At 36.0% G+C, this 23,944-nt stretch overlaps 1 protein-coding gene across 3 annotated transcripts in view; it reads right to left on the bottom strand.

The window, feature by feature from the left end:
• zc3h18 (zinc finger CCCH-type containing 18) overlaps positions 1–23,944 on the bottom strand; it is a 43,036-nt gene that overhangs the window by 7,057 nt on the left and 12,035 nt on the right. For 2 of the 3 annotated variants that reach the window (XM_067420394.1, XM_067420396.1), the window contains exons 9-13: positions 23,483–23,769; positions 3,399–3,584; positions 2,964–3,095; positions 2,741–2,836; positions 960–1,199 (exon numbers count right to left, since the gene is read on the bottom strand). In XM_067420394.1, the coding sequence (XP_067276495.1) occupies positions 960–1,199; positions 2,741–2,836; positions 2,964–3,095; positions 3,399–3,584; positions 23,483–23,769 (941 nt within the window). The remainder of the gene's footprint in view (positions 1–959; positions 1,200–2,740; positions 2,837–2,963; positions 3,096–3,398; positions 3,585–23,482; positions 23,770–23,944) is intronic. The other variant, XM_067420397.1, reaches the window with a different exon arrangement.

Genomic DNA, 23,944 nt, shown 5'->3' on the forward strand with positions numbered 1-23,944 from the left:
TATTTGTGATATTTGAGGCTCGATGTGCTGCGGTGATACGCAAATTCCTTGTTGTATAGCTTGCACACAACCATGCTCTTGACGACGCTTCCATTCTTTCGTTTTTTTAAACAAAATTTCCCATCCACGGGGCCAAGCAAAGCAGTCTCATCAGCTTCTTCGTTCATGTTCACTCATGCCCTGCGTCTCAATCAGCTCCCTAGTTCACTAGTCAGGGCACTGATCAGGACATAAGTCAATGGGCTGACTCCCTGATCAGTGCCCTGACTACTGAACTAGGGAGCTGATTGAGACGCACCCATGGTTTGTTGTTGTCGTGACTCCGGAGCGAGCGCTAGTTGGTGTTCCAGTATAATCGGTCCGTCGAAACTCATTCATTGAAAAAAGTTCCGCGGTGCAAAAATAAGTGTGGTTAAATTGTTTTTTTTTGCGTAATTAATTAACGCGTTAAAGTCACGTAATTAATTAATCTTAATTAACGCGTTAAAGTCCCGGCCCTAATAATAATATATAAATGATTTTAAACAGGCGTCAAACTCTGTCTATTCCAGAATTTTCATGTGTTTTCAGTGTGCAAAGACCTTGAAAGGCCAAATTTAATGCTTCTTTTTTCCCAATTTATAACTTGACAATCCAACTTCTTATCACAAGAATGAAATGTGTAAAGGTTTGGAATAGTGCTGTCAACTTCGATACAATACCTTGAAAAATAGTGATATTCGATACCCTTTTTCGATACTACAGGAAAACCTGGCATATATGTATTTGACCATTTAAGCGCAATAAGCCAATTTAGTACTCACCACCTGTTTGAGAGGTGGCTTTATGAAAGCACCACTTATATATTTTGGTGGTGCATGCGCTTTTGGTGTGAGCGATAAAACAAATGGCCGTAAACAACTTTGCAAAGAGCAATAGTTTATGTTAGTGACAGAATGAACATGTAACGTGTGCCGTACCTGCGAGCTGGGTTGTGCTGTTGACGCTCTTTCTTCCGTCCTTCTCTTATGTTTGGGGGTTCTTTTGGTTCTCTGGGTGCAGGAGGTCTTCCAGGTGGACGGGGGTTGGGAGGCTTTCCTGCCTCTGTGATTGGCTTGGGTGGTTTCCCCGGCTGTTCAGGCAACGAGGGGCTGGGCATCATTTTGGGAGGTCCTTTCTCCCTGCGAGGAGGGGGCAGTGCACCAGGCTTCAACGGGTGGCTGAATGAAAATATGTTATTTTCACGTGCATGCAGTGAGTGAACAAGGGGATCAGTTTTGACAACTACAGCTAGAAACAGCCAAAACGCTAAGCCTTAGTGTTATCGTTTTAGCTGGCTGTGTTGATATAGATTTGAAGTACACAGCTGTTCAAAAGTTTGGGGCTTTTTTTCAGTTTCTGAATGTCATCTAGTATGCTCACCAAGTATCAATTTGTTCGATTTATTAAACAAACATAGTAAAACCAGTAATATTGTGAAATATTATTACAATTTAAAATAGCTGTTTTCTATTTTAATACATTTTAAAATGTATTTTACTCCAGCAATGGCAAAGCTGAATATTCAGCATCATTAATCCAGTCTTTGTCGTCACATGATCCTTTAGAAATCATTCCAAAATGCTGATTTGGTGCTCAAGAAACAGTTGTGCTGCTTTATATTTTTCTGGAAACCATTATCAGTTTTTTCAGGATTCTTCGATGTATAGAAAGTTCAAAAGAACAGCAAAAATTGAAAATATATATATTTTAAATATTATTAATGTATTTATGCTCATGTTTGATCAATTTAATCAGGAATGTAATCAGCTTAACCTCGCCCCAACAAAATGTTTTATTATTATAGCATTAAATTAATTAATAAATAAATATCCTACTACTGCAGTAAGACATACCATTTCACTGTAAAATTAAATTGAGTATTTAATAATAATCAATAATCACAATTATATATTATATTAATGCACATTACCACTCACAATACAATATTATATTATAATGGTACAATAAAAGTATTAACAGATTAGTATTAGTAACAGAAATAATTATTTTTATTTTATTTTACAGAACAGCAAAATTACAATGCTAACATGCTAACGTCTTAATTTTTTTTGCTTCAAACCACTGAGCTTTTATTTTGGCAGAAATGCATGGGTTTTCCGATACTCTTTGTTGACAACAGATTTATAAATGATTTTCATTATGAATTTGAGGAAGGTGGTTTGCTCATGTTGCATTCCCAAATGCAAATTATAAGGCACTCAAAACCCACAACACTTGGAAGAGCAGTACTTACTGTGAAGTGAAACTAAAAATGAACGAATGCTATACTGAATGAATGCTCCAGAGACACGCAAGTGTGTCAGATTATATTTATAAAATTACACCAATGATTTGATGATTGCACTAAGCCATATCACACTCTCTCGGTTCAACACTGACTTTTACTCGCATTTGCTGCTTTGAAACCTGGCTATGCTAAGAGTGTCCCCCTGATGATGCCATGATTTAGTTATTGTAAAGGCAATTTCATGATTTCAATAATCAAAAATCACTATTACCGCTGACAAACCCTGTCTTTTTGTTTAGAAAGGTGGGTGAACATTTTTTATACTAATAAATAATAAAAAAGCACATCCGTAACACACCGCACTGCCAAAGTATGCATTATAAAGAAAAACTATCGTATTAATCCCAAATTTTTGAACGACAGTGTATATACCATATGTCTGGTTTTATGAGTATGAGTGTGTGCATTTACCCTTTCACTGCAACAGGAGGCTGCTCAGCTTTGTTTTTATTAGTGTTTCTTTGTGCCGAGGGGGTTGGTGAGGGCGAGGAAGAGAAGGATCGCGATCTAGACAATGGAAAATAAACTGATTAATAAAGGTAAACATTCACAGTAAAAACCAGCCATTTATAAATGTGTTATAATGGATGTATTGAAAGTCATTAAAATAGCAAGACAAATCATCATATCTTGCCTAGAGCGGCTTCCACTGAAAGAGCTGTGCTGAGAGGAGTGACTTGAGTAGGAACTCATTGATGAAGACCGCGAACGAGATCGGGAACGGGAAGAGCCAGAACCCGTGAACGATGAGGACCGGGATGAAGACCTGGAAAATTGGAGTAGATAAATAAAAGCACCACCATTTAGCTTTGAGAAGTAGTTCACCCAAAAATGTATTTATTTATTTACTCACTCATTCCAAATCTGTATGACTGTTTGTTCAAAAACGATATTTCGAATTACATTTTGTCCATATAATAAAAAATCAGTGGGGTTCAAGCGTCTTTCATTGTATGTACAAAAAGAAAATCTAAATATATTGTATGTTCCAAAAGAAAAAGTCAGACATGTTTGGAACGACATGGGGTTAAATGTAAATGATAATTGACTATTAAAACTATTATCTTACCTAGATGAATTGGAAAGAGAAACTGAAGATCCAGAGGGCCTGTGTCGCCTACGGCCACGCGGAGGGGATCCCATGAGACCAGGTCTTCTCCTAGGGGATTTAGACCTGCGCCAGGGGTCCTTCCATTCATCTGGCCTCTTGGGCAGTGGGACCATCTCCTTCTTAGTTGGTGGCTCTAATGGCCCTCTGAAAAGAAAAGCAGAAAACATAGATTTAGATAGAATGCACCAATAGGATCTTTACCCTGGCAAACTCAAACACTTAACAAACACTTGAAGATGAATTAAGATGAAAAATCTTAATGAAAACCTGGTTGAATTTCCATATTCTCTGTCAAAGAAAAAAGCTGTCATTGACATGGTAAAGTTAACTTAGCACAGATTTGTCATCTCACTGAGACTCAAGAGAAGTATAAGTGTTCCTCAAGAAAATATCTGTTCCATTCCCTGAAAAACAATAGAAAACCCTCCAAAATAGGCATGCCAATGGTCATTAGGAAATAATACCATTATGTAAACAATATAGGTAATGTTATTATCAGATGGCAAACGTTACAGAGACTTCACCATGTTTAAGTGTTCACAGGGAAGTGGAGTTACAGTGATAAGACATTTCCAAATTGAATTATTACTTGTAAAATGACAGTAAACTCAAGACAGTTAAGCAAATGACAGTTAATAATGACAGTTTATCAAAGTCATTTTGGATGTACATGAAAGCAGCAGGCAGACTATATCCTCTTCGCTTTGGAAGCCATCCAACTATTCATCAGGAAGCAAGAGCTGCCAACAAGCTTCTCATAAGAAGCATCAAGTGTCTATTCATTCATTTTGGTTTATGGGACAGTCTTATGCAAGTCTGTGTAACAAAAAGTACATGTGAGACTTTCCCATTTCTTCCCCCAAAACAGACCTGGAAATCTAATTTAGTCAGCTATAATTCAAAAACAATTGATAATGTAGTATTTCATTTATTTTCATTTTTACATTTATGCATTTGGCAGATGCTTTTATCCAAAGCGACTTACATTGCATTCAAAGTACACATTTGTTTTGCATTATTGTCAGTTCTTGCTTTCCTTGGGAATCGTACCTTGGCGTTGCCAGCACCACGCTCTACTGGTTGAGCTACAGGAAAGGGCATTTATATCATTGGTAAACTTTAGCCAACTTAATTTAGTGCTCTAATGTCCCATGTGATTTTACTAATTAAATAATAACCACTGACCTTGCTATGTAATGTACCATGTCTATGGATGACACTGAAGCTAATGTAACATGTCTGAGTTTTAGTTGGCTACCATCCAAACACCGTACCAGAAAAGGGAGATTATATCAATGATATAAAACACTACTTCATATTTCCTGCACAATTCCTGCTCTGCAGACCAAATAAACATTAGTTTTCTGGCAACTAGATATCTATCTGTCAATCTTAAGTGTCTTTATTTCCCACAGAAGAGTGGGGAGATTTCCCCCTTGCTTCTGCTGAAAGAAATGAGAACCGTTAATAGTATTTCTAAGTTATGCCTTAATGTTTTTTGGTTACTAGCTAGTAGTTAGTAGGGTTAAGAATAAAAAAAACAATCGATTCATTAAGGCATAACTTAGAAATATTATTAAGGGTTCTCATTTCTTTCAGCAAAAGCACAGGGGGAATCTTCCCGCTCTTCTGAAGAACAACTTTTGTAACATTAATTAGCCTAATCTATATTTGTTTTAATTTAATTTTTTGCCCTTTGTTGGCACTAACTGCTCTAACAGCAACGTGTTACAGTGATAACTCATATTTTAAAATAATATTATCAAGTAGGCCTATTTTATTTTGGTCTGCAGCCTAATAAAAGTTAAATCAGACAGAAAAAAAATCAGTAGCTTAACTACACCAGTTCCTGAATAGTAATTTGAATAGTGTAGGTTACAGAATGAATAAACAAAAATGACAATTTGTGTAATTAAAAACTATTTTATTAATACTATTTAGTAGGGATGGAAAAATACAGTTAGTCTACGGTTCAATACATACCTCTGTTTTTAACCAAAGGTTTTTCGGTTCTTTTTTTTGTTGCTATTCTATTCTTAGGCGACAGGAACAGAAAAAGGTTAAGCAGAAAATGTTTTTATTGCAATACTCTTTCTTTATTTTACATAAAAGACTTGAAAACCCTTACTTAAACTTAAATCTTCACTTAAAAAACCTTTGCACACATTCCCAGTGTATTGTATAATATAAAATAAATATATATGAATATTTACAGTGGCAGCTCAGAGATGTACAGTAGCATTTAAGTATGAAATTGAATGAATGAATAAATGTAAGCTTAAATTAAAACTACATAAGCTTTTAATAAATGTTGTATTTTAAAGACTCTGTATTAAAGGGCTTTTTTATTAACATAATTTTAGAGGTGAACTGTACCTTTAAGGACAAGCGGTTCACTAGGCTGCGCTGCGGTCAATTGAAGACCCGCTCACATCTCATATGTAGACGCACGCGATTTTACTTTCACTTTAGATATAACCGACAGTGTTTATATGTTAACCTTGTGTGTGTTTGACAGAATTAGCGCAGTAAGATTGTCCAGTAATAACGTGTGTTTGAAAGAAGTTTAGTGCGCCTACAATGCAAAACAGTGCATGCACTGAACAGTCCGGCAAGGCTTTAAAACGCGGCTAACACCCCCAAACTTTAGTGCATTTGATTGGATATTTGCTCAAATCAGCATGTAGACTCACAGGTACACTCAGAAAGAGCTGAAATAAACTGAGAGGAATATTTCAAACGGAGGGAAATGGAAATAATTAATTAAATGCAAAACCAAAAAAAACGCAATTCACCAGCGCGTACTGAACCGTAAATGCCGTACCGAACAGTTCAATATTATATTGAGTATTGTGACATCCCAAAATCCCTAGTTTTATTGGAAACAGAAATTACGATGTTTTGAATATCCCATGCACACGTTCGAAGTTTCAAATGAAATGGAGAATTAAAAAAAACTTGACGTCATCGTATTGTGAAACACCGCCTCAACATAAGATAAGTACCAAAAACAATAAATAAAATGGATGAAACCTGCAACGGATGATTGTGTTTAAGGTGCATTTTAGGGGCGGCACAGTCCACAAAGCCCACGGTTCGGTTCGTATCATGGTTTTCCGTTCTGTACGGTTCTTGTTTTTTTGTTTTATTTATTTTATTTTACTTATTTATGTTGTTGATTGGTTTAAATCTGTAGCACTTTGATATTGTTTAATATAAAGTGCATTACAAATAAAGTGTTTTTATTATTATTACTACATGAATGAATGAAGCAACAAACTAATGTGAGTAAAAATGTTTTTTATATGTGATATTGAATTTGCTCAGTCTGTTTATTTTTTTTTTAAATAAGTACCAAAAACAATAAATAAAAAGGATGAAACCTGCAACGGATGATTGTGTTTTAGGTGCCTTTTAGGGGCGGCACGGTCCACAAAACCCACGGTTCGGTTCGTATCATGGTTTTCCGTTCTGTACGGTTCTTGTTTTTTTTCTTTTAATCCAGAAATGTACTTTAGCATATGATATATTAATTATCCACAATTTAGGATACAGTATTAAAAAAAATTGTGTTATATCATTCATAGCCTAATCATGCACAAACTGAACTTGACCATCTCTGAGGAAAGTGATATTTTGATACAGCAAGAGAGAAGACATTATTGACATGCTTTTCATTTATTTGCCAAAAAAAGGAGAATGTGTATTGCTATCTCTACAGGAACTTATGTGCCTTTTTAGCACACGAAGAATGAACTGAAGAATTAACCATATCCAGCGATTAGGAGGGCCAAATAATTAAAGAGACTCGTTTACTTCCGAGACTTCAGTGTGGCACGCCCATAAAAACGCCCGAGGATATAGGAGAAAGCCTCAAAACCAGGCTAGAAAATAGCCTATTACTTATCCATTATGATGTTTTTGAATGTAAAAAGCACGCAAATGTCATAAGTTGACCTCAGACAACAGTATATTATATATATATATATATATATATATATATATATATATATAAGCCTGTTCATGACACCTTTAAATTATAGTTTTTTTCTGAAAAAAAGAACGAGAAAAAAAAAAACACTGGGTTTGGGTAGACGATATAACCGGATATCGCAAATTTATCGCAAAGGCGATAATTGATCAAATATTTTTTACATATCGCCCAACCCTACTCTCCAATAATCCCATGTGGATGTTCAATTTCTATGGGTATACATAACTTGAGCTATGCTAAATCAGACAGTCAGAAAAGTTCACAACTGAGTTCCAGTCCATTAAAGTCAGCAAACTTTAGAGGTCACATCGCCTGACCAGCTGGCCCTCCAGTAATCCCATATACAAGTTTAATTTCTCTGGATATTCCAGCTCTACTTACACGAAAGCAGTTAGGGCAAAAAAGAAAGAATGGGAGTTTTTGAAAAAGTTGCTCATTAATCCTTGGGTTAATTGAAGATCATTACATTACAGCATTAGTTAAACTAAGGGCATTCCATATGTACACTTAAAAGTATGCCTTTAAATGACTAACATGATCTAGGTCTAGGAGCTGGAATGTCCTTCTGGATGACGTCAAAGTAAACAAACCTAAGGCAGACCAAGTATTGCAGAGTACCTAAAAATAGAACAGACTAGCAGAGCTATTTTTAGATGTGGAATCTGAGCTCACTTTCCTGTTTGCACGGGGAAAAAAAGGAAGAACTTTATTCCGTGAAGAAATACTTGCAGAGCGGTGACATGGTAAATCCCCATTTAAAAAAAAAAAATCTAATTAAAAAATAGGAGACAAATGATTAGTTTAAAATGTTTTAAGTCATACTTTATGTACATTTCACTAATATGCCTGAAGTAAAATGGCCTGTGAATGCTATTCATGAAGATTTCCAATCGACAATAAGGATAAAGTCTTTAGGACAAAACACCATTAAAGTCTAGAAATCGTAGTAAATGTATTCAAATGGAGACAAACACACACAAATTACATCCTGTATGTAAATTAAATGCATCTTCCCAGAGAAATCAAAGAAGAATCCTCACCACTAACTCAGAACCTCCAGAATGAGGTGCCAAGATGTTTATAAAAAGCAAATGCCCTTCTCCAAATTTCTCATTTGAGGCCCTAGGCAACAGATTCCTAACGAATGAGTAAAATATAAAAGTAAAGAGTTAAAAAGAACAATCACTCACACATTTATTCAAACTTATTAAATATTGCATATCATTGAAAAAATTAAATGTATTTAATCTTGTTGCTTTACATAAAAATAAAAAGGCAGTTACGTGCCACGCAATTGGCTACAATCCTTGGACCAGTGGGTTGACCTTACAATCTGATAGTGTTGCTCGATTATGGTAAAAATAATAATCATGATTACAGTTGCAAGAAAAAGTATGAACTGCTTGCAGAATCTGTGAAAATGTGAATGAACAAAATAAGAGCGATCATAAAAAATGCAAGTTATTTTTTATTTTGTTGCTCTAGAAGAAAACAAGATGCGTTAAGGAGCCGGGAGTAAAAAACGATTGAATTTGAAGATGAAGGTACATTTTATTTAATTTGTCTTCAGGACACATAAGCATATTCTGTTGCTTCTGAAGGGCAGTACTAAATTAAACATTTATATTTAAACAAAATTTAAGAATTGAAAATCATCCTGTTCAAAAGTTTTCACCCTCTGGCTCTTATGCAACGTTTCTCTTTCTGGCGCATCCGTGACTGTTTGAACAATTTTTAATAGTTGTGTTTGAGTCTCTTGATCATCCTCAGTGTGAAAAGATGGATCTCAAAATCATATAGTCACTGTTGGAAAGGGTTCAAATATGCAAAAGGTGCTGGAAATGCAGCAGGTTTATTAGGTTGTTGTCACTAAGAGCAGCACGGATCCAATATACTGTTACACACACATTTTCCTTCTCAACCGTTCACATTCACATAACCGACTGTGTTTATGAGGATACTTGACATAACGGCATTTCAAAATATTTGTGTGTAGGCTATTTGAGCGTTTAGGCTCCATCTTGGAGCGCACGCACAGGTGGCTGCCAAGGGAACAGCATCTTTGAGGCAACTCTGAGTCACAGCGCGCTCAAAACACAAAGGGAAGATATATCGACGAGTAGTGTATCTATCTAAGTATATATCGCAATATTTTATTGAGCCGTTTCTTTTAGCAGTTTAATATTTCAGTTACCGTTTGTGAAGAACAAAACAATCTAGTCCAGTGTTATGATCTGGTACAAAGTAACATGATTTACAGCAATGAACTCCAAGACAAAGTCCTTTTATGCAAAACCATAGACCGTTATCTTCAGATCAAGCATAACAGAAATATTGAATCATCTTGGAGTGTCATTGTTTAATCGAATGGCTTCACAACACTTACAATAATGTGCACGAAGCGTTGATGACGCTTTATGTTTTTATGCCTTTTGTGGGGCACTGGTCTTAACAATAACACAATATTATACGCACGGTATCGGATTTGGATTGGTCCTGTTAGACCAATACCCAATCCAGCAAATAATGGTGTATCAGAGCCGATACCGAGTATTGGATCGGTGCATCACTAATTTGGATGTTGTGTGTAAAAAAAAAAAGTTTGGCTAAGGTAGGAACGAAAGCACACCGCTGTGAAGGAAAAGGTGCGCTGGACGGAATGTCGACGCAGCACGATAATTGTTTCATCCTATCTTGTTTTCATAAATGTTGAGAGCCAAAATGGAAAAAAATAAAAATAAAAATCAACAACAATAAATGAATTGGCAGATGAATTGATTGAATGGCAGATGAATTGATTGCACCTAAAATGCAGACTATTGTTCATGCATTTATGCTATTCTGGTCAAATATTTTGATGAAATTAGACTCCTGCAGAGAACATGTAAATGTTTAGGAGTGACGTTATTGTATTCTTTTTCCTTTTCAAAGTAAACAACTTGCTTGTAACCCAACCTTGAGATGATGAAACTTTCAGGTCACACCTCTTTGAGCAAAGGATAAAGGTGTGCTGTACTAAAATCAGAATCGCACAGTAAGGAAGCATTAAGGAACAATGCAACAATGCAGATCGTCAGATCACACAGGCTGACATAAATAAGTTACCTACAATTCAAAGTCCAATTATACACTACCGATCAAAAGTGGGGTTGGTAAGAATTTGTAATGTTTTTGAAAATTCACTGGCGCTCAACAAGACTGCATTTAATTGATTGAAAATACAGTAAAAATAGTGTGAAATCACTACAATTTAAAATAGCCACTTTCTAATTTAAAATGCATTTTAAAACTGGATTTTCAGGATCATAAGTACAGTCTTCAGTGTCACATGATCCTTCAGAATTCGTTATTATATACGGATTTGGTGCTTGATAAAAATTTCTTATTATCGTTTTATATGTTAAAAACAATTGGCATTTATTTGAAACCACAGCATTTATTAGAAATCAATATATGTGGAACATTATAAAGGTCTTATGCCATGTTTGATCAATTCAGTGCTTTTTTTCTAAACAAAAGTATTATTTTACACAAACCCCCCCAGAATTGTAGGCTAGTTTTTAAACCATGTTATTACTTTACTCACAATTTGCATGCATAATACACTTTGTCAATGCATTGAGACGAATTGCAGCTCCAAAATATTATCTGGACTGTTTCTAAACGTGAGCATGTGCAAGAATCACCATAATATTTAATCATCGCTCCGTGTCAGAGAGTATGTGTCAAAAGGCCCCAGGTGTGCTTATCTCATCAAAATAAGCATGCTGTCATAAAGTGATGGAATTGTTCACTGACGTCTTTTCACTGGTGCCTTTCCAATAATCACTAACAGCTCTCTTTTTTTGTGTAAAATAATACACTGCAAAATGCCATTCAAAACAAAAGGAGAGAGACAAGACTTCTTGTTCATATGTGTGCAAATAATGTAATAAAACATCTGGAAAAGCAAAGGTGCAGGACTGTCCCAAGCATGGGGCCCAGTTAGAGAAGGGGTTTTCAAACTTTATGATGCCAAGGACCCCCAAATATGATGAACGTTTATGAGGGACCCCTTCATAAAATCTATTTATTCTGGACAAATATTTCCATTTATAGCTTCAAGACAAAATTTGTCTCATGAAATTGATCCCTGCAGAGAATGGTGGAGGAAATCATTGCATTGTTTCCTTATCACAGAAATCAGCTTGCTTTAACAACAAAGGTGTAACCTAACCTTCAGAAAATGATGAAACTTTCAGGTCACACCTCTGAGCAAGTTACAAAGGTGTGCTGTACTAAAATCAGACACACACAGTAAAACGCATTAAGGAACGATGTAACAATCCAGCTCGTCATATCACACAGGCTTACGTAAATAAATAAGTAACCTACAAGTACAACCTACAATTCAATGTACAATTATAAACTACCGATCAGACATACCGCTGTATCAGAGTAATATGCGCATGCATGGTGCTGGTTTATACTTGGAGCAGGAGTTGTGTGAAATGTGTCCGTAAAACCTGATATATGCTTGCTCCGCTCTGGATCTGGAACTGTGATCTGCATTGGCGGCATTGTTAAACTCATTGCGGCATTCCGTGCAGAAAACTCTCTCATACATGTTACGAAATTAAACAGTCATATCTTGCAGGTGCCGGAGGTGAAACTCCAGTTCTGACCTCACTGAGGGGAAAATACTAACTACAAACAACATTTTTGTGCTATACTGAGAAACATACAATTAAGAGATGCCTATATGAACGCAAAGTTCAAAGGCAGATGTGAACAAACACCACCGAACCGGTCTCGTCACATTTGAATTCTCTGCTGTGATGCGAAATGAGTCTATTCTTATGAATAATACAGAGAAACTGATGACCCCCAGCCAAAGCAGTAAATCACCACTCCGGATTAACACAACACATTCATGACGCTGGTTCACTTATTAGTAAACATGAGCGCTTTTCATTGATGTGCAACCTGTACATAACTGTTAAAAGACACAGTTAGTCTTATTGTTTACCATGTTTTAGCATGCCTAATATCAATTAAGCTTACTGCTGTGTGCACTTGTCTCATAGTAGCAGCAGACTGAACACAGGAGCATTATAACATAACTTTAAACACACTCAAATGTATACGATAAAACAGCGCATTACCCCCCATACACGACCAGAAGAAGTGGAAGCTGTCGTCTGTGACGACATAAAAGCACTGTGAAAACCAGGCATCATCAAGCTACACCTTTGTTTTAAATAATCGTTCTCTAGCGGTGAAAAATGGCATATTGTAGCTTTAACATTTAAAAAAAAAAGTTTCATGAACCTTTAAATAGATTTTTTAAAATAAATGTTAGAATCTTTAAATGACACTTTGATCAATTGAAAAGTATTAATTATTTATTCTTCTTTTTATATATATAACTACAAGCTTCCTGAAACCAAACTTTTGAACGGTAGTAGTAAAACTACCTGTCTGTACGGTGGCTAATTCTGGACATGAAGTCAATGCATAGACAAAAAAAGAGGAAAAATTAATTCTTATTACACCGTGACAAATTTTTACCCCAGAAAAATGGTTCCTAATAAGATGGTGATCAATGATGGTCAATAATGATGGTAATAAGACAGTCACCATTCATTAAGAAGAAGAATTTGGAATATGCCAGAAAAGTAAACCACAAAAGGTCTTCCATCTACATGTACATTTACTGACAGTGATCTAACTACATCAACAAGATCTATATACTATAAACAACCTCTCTGACAACAGTCATGTTTACAAAGAACAAATCTGAATGAAAACATCATATTTCATCACTTCATCCGTGTTATATCGATTTATCACCTTTGTGACGTACAATGATGAAACCTACAAAGACAACATGAAAAATGACGCAGAAGCACAATTCCAGTATTGCAAGAGCTGTCTGACAAAAACAAAGAAACAATATAACCAGTTTAACCATTCTATGCTAAAAATAGGACAACAAACAAGTTTGTGTTTTGATTGTTTTACCTCTATTTATTTTATTCTTGGCTTAGCATAGTTCCAGTTCCCTTTAAGCGTTTCTCTTTCTCCACAGGTGAAAACATGTTTAAGTACACAAGAAAACGTGACAGTGATAGTAAGCGTAGAGTACATCAGCGTGCAAAGTGGTTAAAACTGCCAAGTTAACAATCAATTGTGGAATGTCACATGCAGCGAATGATACAAATTAAGTAGAAGCAGAACAAAAGATCAATACATAAAAATGAAGGGGCGACACAGAGGAATATACCAGACACCGACACAATAGAAAAGAGAACCAGGATCAATTCCTCTTCTGGCCTCTCCACATGTTTGGACAATCCTAATTCCAAAAAACTACATTTCCATTTAAAAAACAAAAATCTCCAACATCAAGACATACTTCACAGTAAACATAATTATAAATAATTTGAATTATGACTGAATTTGAAAACGTTTTTATTAGGAAAAGCAGGTACTCTAATTGACAATTAACACTTTTTAATTGCAAAATGGATTTTTATACTGTAGGCCATGACACAACATTTTCGCAATTTTCTATTGACAGTTTTATCCTGCCAATATGTTATAGTTAATGTAATAATGCAATATTGTTAATGAAATTTATTTAAGATAATCTGAGAAAATTGGAAGTGTGTCAATATATTGGATCCGTGCATTTGGTCTTAAAGTGACAGCAGGCTATTATAAGCGCAGCTGTCAGTGTCATTAAAGGGACAGTTCATCCAAAAATGAAAATGTGATGTTTATCTGCTTACCCCCAGGGCATCCAAGATGTAGGTGTCAGGGGCTGTCATTTCTTAGAAAAATCTAACTTGAACGGATATCAAATATCAAGCTATGTATTTCAATATATTCGAATATCTGCAAGCCTACATTGGGTCATGGGCCTACGCTACAATAGGTTTAGAATGCCCTCTATTGGATGAGATGGCAAACAATAATAAAAACAAAATGGTCTAATCATAAGCACACTTTTGTCATTCTAATTAGAATAATTCCGATTGAAACATTTAGTGGACTGTTTACATGAGATGTTATCTAAACACATCTGGTGTTTGCATATGCTGACATTCAATTGGAATTGTTTTGTGACACGCGCAAAGTTTGTCTGCCGCATTAGAAATGTCGACGCTGTCCTCTCCAGCAGCTGGAATATGTTCACGCCTTCACGGAAGCCATAGCAACTCTCAACGGCCACAAGGACTTATTTACTCAAGAGCAGAGCATATTTAGTGAGCAATTACTTTTGTTCTTTACATTGTCATTATAAGTGATTACTGTCACTTTAAGAGATTTTCTGCTGTCACACATGATGAAGTCGCAGTTACAAAACGCGTGACTGTCCCCCACCTGCTCCTCTTGAGTTTTTTGGCAGGAGTGCCTTCCGTCTCTATCGTTAGTTACGTCCATCAACCGTCTCTGTTTTGTTTTTTCCCTGTGCTGTCACTCGTCATCTCACCTCACACACTAACCTTGCGACAACGGCCACCTACAGTACTGTAGGCTACTGCAGCTGGCAGTTATCGCGAGGCTACTTACAGAGCTCAGATTGGAAATGTTTAAGTTTTTTTTACTCCGGTTTTATTTTATTTTAATAACGCAGGTTAAAATACGGGAGATTTACGGCAAAATACGAATACGGGAGGACGGCGGGAAAGAAGGGTAAAATACAGGACTTTCCCGGCCAAAACAGGATACTTGACAGGTATGATAAAAGGCCCTAAAGACTTCGTTACAAAGCCCACCTAACTACAGTGGCTCTACAATAATTTTATGAAGCGACAAGAATAATTTTAGTGCGCAAAAAAACCCAAATAACAATTTATATAGTTATGGTCCGATTTCACAAAGTTTTGAATGTATAGGCATCATTGTATCGATTTATGATTCGGATCGTCGCCGATTGGAATCATGAATCGATACGCTGATTCATAACCGTTCGAAACTTTTTGAAATCGGCCTTTCACTATACAAGTCGCTAATTATTAATCATTACTTCCGTCGTGTAAAGTCAAAAACCCGGGTCAATCATAGATGCATAGATGCCTCATTCGACCGATCCGTACATGCACTAATGAGGATCTATATCTATATAGTGACCTTACTCGGCGGAAGTAATGGTGTTGGGAATACTAGATGAAATTCGTCTGATATGAGTTGGGAAGTTGACGATGAATCGATGATTGATTAATTGTCGAGAATACATTTTACAATCCTTTCAGCCCTTTCATTAGATTAAAAACCGCTCTCATTAATTTGGTGAGGAACATGCTGTTTTGAGCAGCAATTGCAGCATTGAGCAGCATTTGTCGTGCTGTTGGCTATAAAGCCACTGCTGTAGATGCATATTGCAGTATTAGGCTAACGATTAATCGATTTCTTGATCGTTAATTTAAACAACGATCGATCATGGGAATTTACATACATTGATTTCCCTAGATATGAGGTAAAAAAAAAAAATAGTTCGGTTTTTCACAGAAACTGATCGATTCGTGTCTTAAGACATCTATGTGTCGCCACAAGCCACAGGGTTTAATATGGATTCGTATGTCTATGTGTTTTTTATTCTCATATTGGCTCTCATAGAAAACACCCCATTGACATGCATTATACCAGCAATGGTTGGAGTTAAAAATCTACATTTGTGTTCTACTGAAGAAACAAAAAGAATTTGTGGGTGAACTATCCCTTTAATTTTAATCAAACAACAAAAGTGTATCAGTATAGTTTTATTTAATGTCATGTCAGCATCTGTGACTCTCTCAAACAACAAAAACTGACTGAATTAATTGAGTAGCTTTAATAAATATCAATGTATATTTATTCCATTGAGTGAACTACAGTGGCCCAGTAGTGCACAACACAACAAAATTCATAAATTCACAATATAATGAAAATCAAGCCACAGCACTAAGAAATCGAGCCACAACACAACAGAAATGCTTTTCAAAAAAGACATGTTCAGATTCTAAAGTTGTGTTCTGACTAGTGCACAACACAACTTTGGAATCTGAACATGTCTTTTAAAAATGCTAAAAGTAATTTTAATTAATACAAATTATACGTTTCAACCACTTGCCGGAATTGACAGACATTACCTTAGGCGACATGCATTCTCGAGTATAAATATGCAGCTATAATCCATGCAAGTGATCTTGAATTAGGGTTTTGAATAGGGATGAACAGGGTCACGATTTTCGAATATTGGATTAGTTGATTTAATTATAGAATATTGAATAGGTTGTGTGAATATCATCGTCCTGTATTTAGCTGTAACTTACATTACCTGTATGTTTTTGGTGCTGATGTGGTGGTGACTTGTTCATTTTAGGCTTCTCCTTTTTATATTTTAGATATTCTTTAATTAAAAGAAACCATGAGATGTGCTGCGCTGGTGGAAACAACACGAGACCACACGACTGTCAAGACTGGTTCGAATCCGCGCCAGAAGAAGCGGCGGGTTCCTTTAGCGCAGCTGCAAGAATTATGGCATTTTTACACCTGTTCAATTCGTTATCTCTGATCAGATGTAATTCGATTGTTAAAAGATCAGGAGTAAATGACTTTCTAAATTCTTTCTAGCCGGATTAATATCAGACCGCTAATACAAATAAATGATACTGTGCTGTTTAAGCATGAGCTGATGATGAATTAAATGCAGCTCATATCTGTTGCTTTTGTTGGCGTGAACTCTTTTAAATGTGCATATAGCGCGGGAATTGAAGATCAGATTTATATTCATTTATGGCAAGACATCCTGCCTTTTTGTTGTTGTTGTTTATTTGTAGATTGTAGGCCTATAGGCTATTTCGTTTGCGAGCAGCATCAGCCCATTCCTCAAAAACGTGTATTTAATGTGGTGGTGATAGTAAACATATAAACTAACATTGTTATATAAATGAAGTGTTTCATATCTATTGACTTTAGGCAGGACAAGTCAAGTGTTGATTTGAGAGACTAAACTGATCAAACATGAGATTAACTCACTGTCGGCCGCTGGCTTGTCACTTTTAAAAACAACATTTTTAATTTAACAAACAAAATCTAAAAAAAATCTAAATTATTAAATAAAGAAACTAAACAAATTATAATTTCTTTGACATTAAAAACAAAACTGAACTATTTTAGTGGCTGTAATAGTGTGTAATCTGAACACACACTATTACAGCCACAGTTCGAATAATAATTGAATAATTCCCATCAATCTTCGAATATTATTTTTGCTTGAAATGCCCATCCCTAGCTTTGACAGTGGCAGTTTTTTTTTTTTACCACCGTGGTGGTCTAGGGTTGTGGCGGTGAACGTGACAACCGTAGAGCGCCACCGTGGTGGTCGAGTAGCACCAGCGGTGGTCGGGCCAAAAATTTTTTTTTTGTATGTGAATGCGAATTACGCAGCTATTATGACAAGAGTGAATCCCCTGTGAACGACGTAAATTAGGATTTGGGAAAATAAATAAGAGATTCCATGTCCAGTAGAATAAAATGGAGTAAGCCTTTTGTATATCTATATTATCCACCCCTATTATCAGTTAGTCAAATGTATTGAGGTACAGTTTCAGTTATGAAATAGTGTTGCATTTCCATTATTGCCATTTCAAATTTCAATTTCCTTAAACGAATCAGTCAGTATCTTAAACCCTAACACAGTTAAGTAGAAATGACCCAACATTATGAAGACACACACGCACAAAAAAAAAAAACTTGCCTTGACAAATTCAGGTAAAGCCTAATACGGTGATCATGCACACCTTTCAACGTCACAGGGAGTTGCTCTTGTGAGCAAACAGAGTCGATCTAAGATCACACTCCTATCTTCACCACGCCTAGGAAATGGTTCACACAGTGAACATCCAGGTTTAATGATTTCCTTCCTTCATTCCTTTGACAAGCCAAAAAAATTCCCTTGTTTCATGATCACGTGCTTGCTACTATAATGAATGTTCACCATCATTTACGTCAGGTCCTTTTAATACGTAACAATAGATAAGACTTTCACCTGTGGTGCAGGTAATACAAAGCTATGTAGTAATTCCAAATTCATGCAACATTTTGCTAGTTGCAGAGGCTTGTTTCTACACTGTATTGACATATTTCATGAGGATATTAAATGAGAAAAATCCTACCTTGACTTACAAGACTTACAACATATACTGCACGTTACACAATTACACACAAGATTAAATTACTGCTAATCAGGAAACTGTAAAAAGAATCTGAATAATGAACATGAATGAATAACAAAAACATAGTTCTGTCTCAAATTCACACTATTTGTTAAGCTAATAAGGCCACTCAAAAAAATAAACAAACCCCCACACACACACAACATTTTTTCTGTAATTAATTGCAATTAAATCTCACCTAACGTTACAGTTTTTTATATTTTATGGTGTAATACTTTCACATTTAAATCTGTATCAGTAATATCAAAATACCATAGGAACAAAAAAGACTGCATATTTTAAATATTTTGTTTAATGGCATTTTTACTATGCATGAAGGTCAGTTTCACTGATACCAGTTCTGATACTGATGTCCCAATTACATGATTTTTTTCCTTCTTAATTATAGCCATTCAACATTACATATAATATAATTGAAAGCTATCAGTTCAAACACGTTGTGTTTAAACTAAACTTAAGCCGTGCCAATTTAAACATTCAAGAGCAAGATGCGAAAGTGAACACTGAGGAGATTTGCGTGTGCGCACTTATCTGTAGCCGCACAGACAGAGCATGGCAAATATTGCATTCTCTTTCAAGTCCTGTGCTTAAACGGACAAATTTACACACAAAAATGTGTCAACATGCCCGTCTTGGTGAGTAATCATAACGAACATAGTAGGTTATGTATTAAGTATGTGAATGTGACAGACAGGTATGTGCATCATTTCTTAAAGGGAAAGAAGCCTTTTCCTTCTGTCTGTTTTTAATGTTAATCCAACAACAAATGACAAAGAAATCACTCTCCACTTTTGACTGAATAGCTTTTTGTAACGTCAATAATGATCAATCCTTATTTAATTTACAGAGTAAATATTTGAATACACAATGTTATTTTAAATTTGATTACTTTATTACGTTTCTGTACAAGTACTATTTATATGCATCTTTGCATTTGTGCTGTTGCTTTTAATTATTTGTTCTTATTTTGTTTATTTTAGTTGCCAAACGTACTAATTACCCTGAACATAGAACATACAGAACCTTCACAAAACCCTGACCCTAAAACAGCGATACAAACCAAACTGTGAGTATTTAGCCCCTTTCCACCGCTATCTGACACATCCTATTTTCTTACAACTCTTTACGTTCATTTAACACAACTCATTAAAGAAGACTATTCTTACGAGGGTACTTGACAAAATGGAAATTGTGAAAGTGTGAAAGAACGGTGTGGTTGATAAACTTCGATAAAGGTTTATAAATTATATACTATATTATTATTATACACAGATAAGGCATAACATTATGATCACTTTCCTAATATTGTGACAGCTCGATTGAACGGAGATCTGGGGCATTTGGAGCCAAAGTCAAAAGCTCAAACCATTGCTGAACTTTTTTTGCTTTGTGGCAGGGCGTATTATCCTGCTGAAAGAGCCACAGCCACAAGGGAATACAGTTTCCCAAAAGGGTGTACATGGTCTGCAACAATGCTTAGGTCGGTGGTGCGTGTCAAACCGCCAGCTTGCCTTCTTCCCATAGTGCATCCTGGTGGCATGTGTTCCACAGGTCAGCGACACACAAGCACCCGGCCAGCAACAAGATGTAAAAAAAAACATGCTTTATTAGACCCGGCCACCTTCTTCATCGGTGTATTTATTTAAATATTATAATATTTGTCTCTGCATAGCGTTCAAAAAAGGAGAAAGTGTTTTAGCAACGAAAAATTAACCTTCAGTTTTAATTAACAAAAGGTAGTGTGTGGGTTCACGTTATCACTTTCAAATAAGCTCAGTGGAACTGAAACTTCATGCTTATAAATCAATGACACGGGGGAAAAAATTCAGATCATGTTTTTTTTCAAGTTCACATAAAAAAATGGGGAGAGTTACATCAGTTCCATGAAATTTTAGAAATTTGAGACAAATTCTTTGAACAGCATTCTTTGTCAAAGTCAAACAAAGTGTGATTCTCTTCTTACCCTGCCTGGTAATGACTCAATGCAAGTATCAAGGGACAGATTCTTGCATTTAACTCCCTTTGCGGAATTATGAGAAAGTGATTTACACAAGTGAGTCGGAAATTTGCTGTGTGGGATCTTGGCTTAATTAATGAAATGTGAATCTCTTTTTTCACCAGGAAAAGTGAGAGCAGATATGAAGCAGAAGGTCAAAGGAAGAGCACTGGTGTGTCCATGAGATACGAATCTCCAAGAAAATTTCCCATAAAGTGGTTATAATCAAATATGGAATCTGAGTCTGTGGTTAAGTGAGCACAGTGATAAAGAAATTATTGTGAGGGGGAAAAACAAACAAACTTGAAAAGACTATTGTTATAATGTCAGGAAATACCAAAATGCCTAAAGACTTAGAATGCGTATTCAATTGACAACTGCAACTTAGGACTGGGCGGTATATCGAGTTTGTACAATACAGCAATATATTTTTTATAGAAAATATGGACTGAGGCAATACCGTTTATAACGATATATAGTAGATTGATACGAACGCATCTGAAAAATAGCAGAGCGCAGAATGAGCTGATGCAGGGAAAGTGCACGATACAAATTGTCCTCAACATGACATGCTTTATATTAAGGGATTTAACATAACTGAATCTATTTGGATATAGTTAACATGTATAGTTTGAAGCAGCTAACCCTGTCAGATGCTCTGAGAGATAGGCTAATGTTACTTGTGCTGACTGACAGATAAATATTTGCGGTTTTTAATGTTTGAAATGTGGTGCTTTCCTCAGTGCATAACTTACATTTCACAGGTATATTCTCCATCTGTGTTAGAGAGTTATGCAAATATCTCAGGAGAGGAAGAGCCTTCTGCAGGTGAATCTCAGCTAAAGGCTTCCGTAACGAGTACAAGTAAGTATATTTTTATGAATGTGACATTTATAAAGGGGTAATACATATAAATATAGGCTAATATGCTTTTGTTTTTATTTTCATTTTTAGTTAAGTGAATTTAATAACAAAATTATTAATTTTGTTTTTAGATTGTAAACCCCCAAATTGCACATAATATATTGCATAGTCTACATTACATTCAGTGTATTTGTTTATAGCCTTCAATATCAACATTGTTTTTAGGACATCACTGGGCAGGATGTGAAATAAAATTGTTATTAAATTTAAAAAAAATGTTTTGTTTTTTTACATCCAAACAGAAAAACGTAGAAAATATACCAGCGATAATTTATGATGTACTTGCTCATACACATTTTGGGGAAAAATTAAATAATAATTACATCATGCACCTTTTATAAAGAATAATAAATACTATAAGAAATGTATGCTCATTACATATTATTTGTTTAAATTTAACACCATGTTAGCATCGAGGCTATTTACATGGCAAACAAGGTCAATATCTCAATCCCTCATTAAATACTGTAAAGTGTTAGAGTGTTTTTATTCTTTTGCACTTTTTTAACAGGATTTTCCAGGTAGTACTAATGTACAGACAGTGATATTAAAAGACAGGCAAGAAGATGAACACAACATAAGCGAAACAAGGTTTCTCGTCAACAATATATTGACCGTGTTCTGTATTCTGTATCTTATGGCATGCACAATTGTGATAGCGATCACAAAACACAAACAGTTCTCATGAACAACTCAATGCACAAGCACAACAGACCAAACTAATGACATATTACAATTATGATAAGATTAGAGTTATAGCAATTACAAAGCGCAAACCGTTCTCATGAACAATTTAATAGCACACGAGAACAACTGTCCAACTAACGACATATTACTATTATGACCGGATTAGAGAGTTATAGCGATCACAAAAACACAAACCGTTCTCATGACAACTCGATAGTAGCTATATAGATCATGAAAAGAGGAAAAAAACATATATTAGGAGCATAGTACCTTACTTCTCAGGCACATTTTGTGAGCTGATGCTTGAAACAGACAGTGAGGAGATTTAGATGCTCCATACGGTGTGGAAATGAACGGGTCTTTCTTTATAATCGCTGAAGTGAGCGACAATACGATTGCAAATGAACAAACAAGCGAACATGACGCATAAGCATATTCAAGCAAAAGCCAGCATATATTCATTCTCGGCTAATGCCCATCATGGGTGTTGTGTGTTTTGAATAATGGCGTGCACTGAGCCTCTCTTCTAACCATCATTATTAGACACGCCCCTTACCTTCTGATTGGCTACAAGTTTGTTATTGGACTCCGCTCGAGACCTAGTGCAGCAAACCAGTAGCTTATTCTGTTTTGTAAAACGGTTTTGATATAACACTTATCCCACCTTTAAGTGTGAAACCAGACCAACAATGCAGTCCAACATTTTGAATATTCCAATCTAATATGATTTCTGACCTGTAAGGTTGCCAGAATAATAATCTTACATGTAGGTTTGCTCAGACCGCAGCAAACCTACCCAGTGTGAAAGCACCCCACCCACCCCCAATCAACATGGAGTCTGGTGCACATTGTAGCTTATTTGAATAGAAGCTTGAAGAGACAATATGATCAACATGCAAAACAATAACCAGTTTGTGTCAATTACATTCGAATTTTATCCTACCACAACAACAGACCAGCATATAAAAAAGGGTTGATCACTCAATTTACAACACAACAGTCTTTGTGAATGATTGTATAGAACCCCCCCCCCCCCAAATGCAAATTATGCACTCGTTGCACCGGACTTCAAAAGAGACTAAAAACATATATATATATATATATCCCCAAAAGATGCATAGCAGCCAGGCAATCAAAGTGGAACAGGTTTTTAGTGCACAAAATGCATCAGAGGGTTTGTGACCCCTTCGTTATTAGACTTTGTTCCATCTAAGAAAGTAGGAGGCTTGAAACTGACCTGGGTGGCATGTTTGTGGGCGAACGTGGTTTGAGTGGCTTCTCTTTCTCATCCTTTTTCTCCCGTGGCTCTCTGGGAGGCCGCTCTCTCGGCCTTCCCTCCTTTTCGTCCCGTTTCAGACGATCTCTCTCCCATTCCTCCTTCCTTCGGCGGCTCTCTTTTTCCCGCTCCCGCTCTCTCTCCCTTTCCCGTTCTCTCTGCCTGCGCTCCCTCTCACGGTGGTCTCTCTCGTGCTCCCGTTCCCTCTCCCGGTGGCGCTCGCGTGGATCTCGCTCCCGTTCTCGGTCCTGAAGTACAAAAAGATAATGTTTTTTCAATTTTACAAATACAGGTACACAGCCCTCATGAATACTTAATTCTGCTCAAATGCAGCACAGAACTATTTTTGTATTATATATAATTTTGCTGTTAAATTTGACCAACACATCATATACATGCACACTGTGCCTATTTAAAAGATAA

This window comes from Pseudorasbora parva, chromosome 16, assembly GCF_024679245.1.
Source record: "Pseudorasbora parva isolate DD20220531a chromosome 16, ASM2467924v1, whole genome shotgun sequence".
Classification (NCBI taxonomy): Eukaryota; Metazoa; Chordata; class Actinopteri; order Cypriniformes; family Gobionidae; genus Pseudorasbora; species Pseudorasbora parva.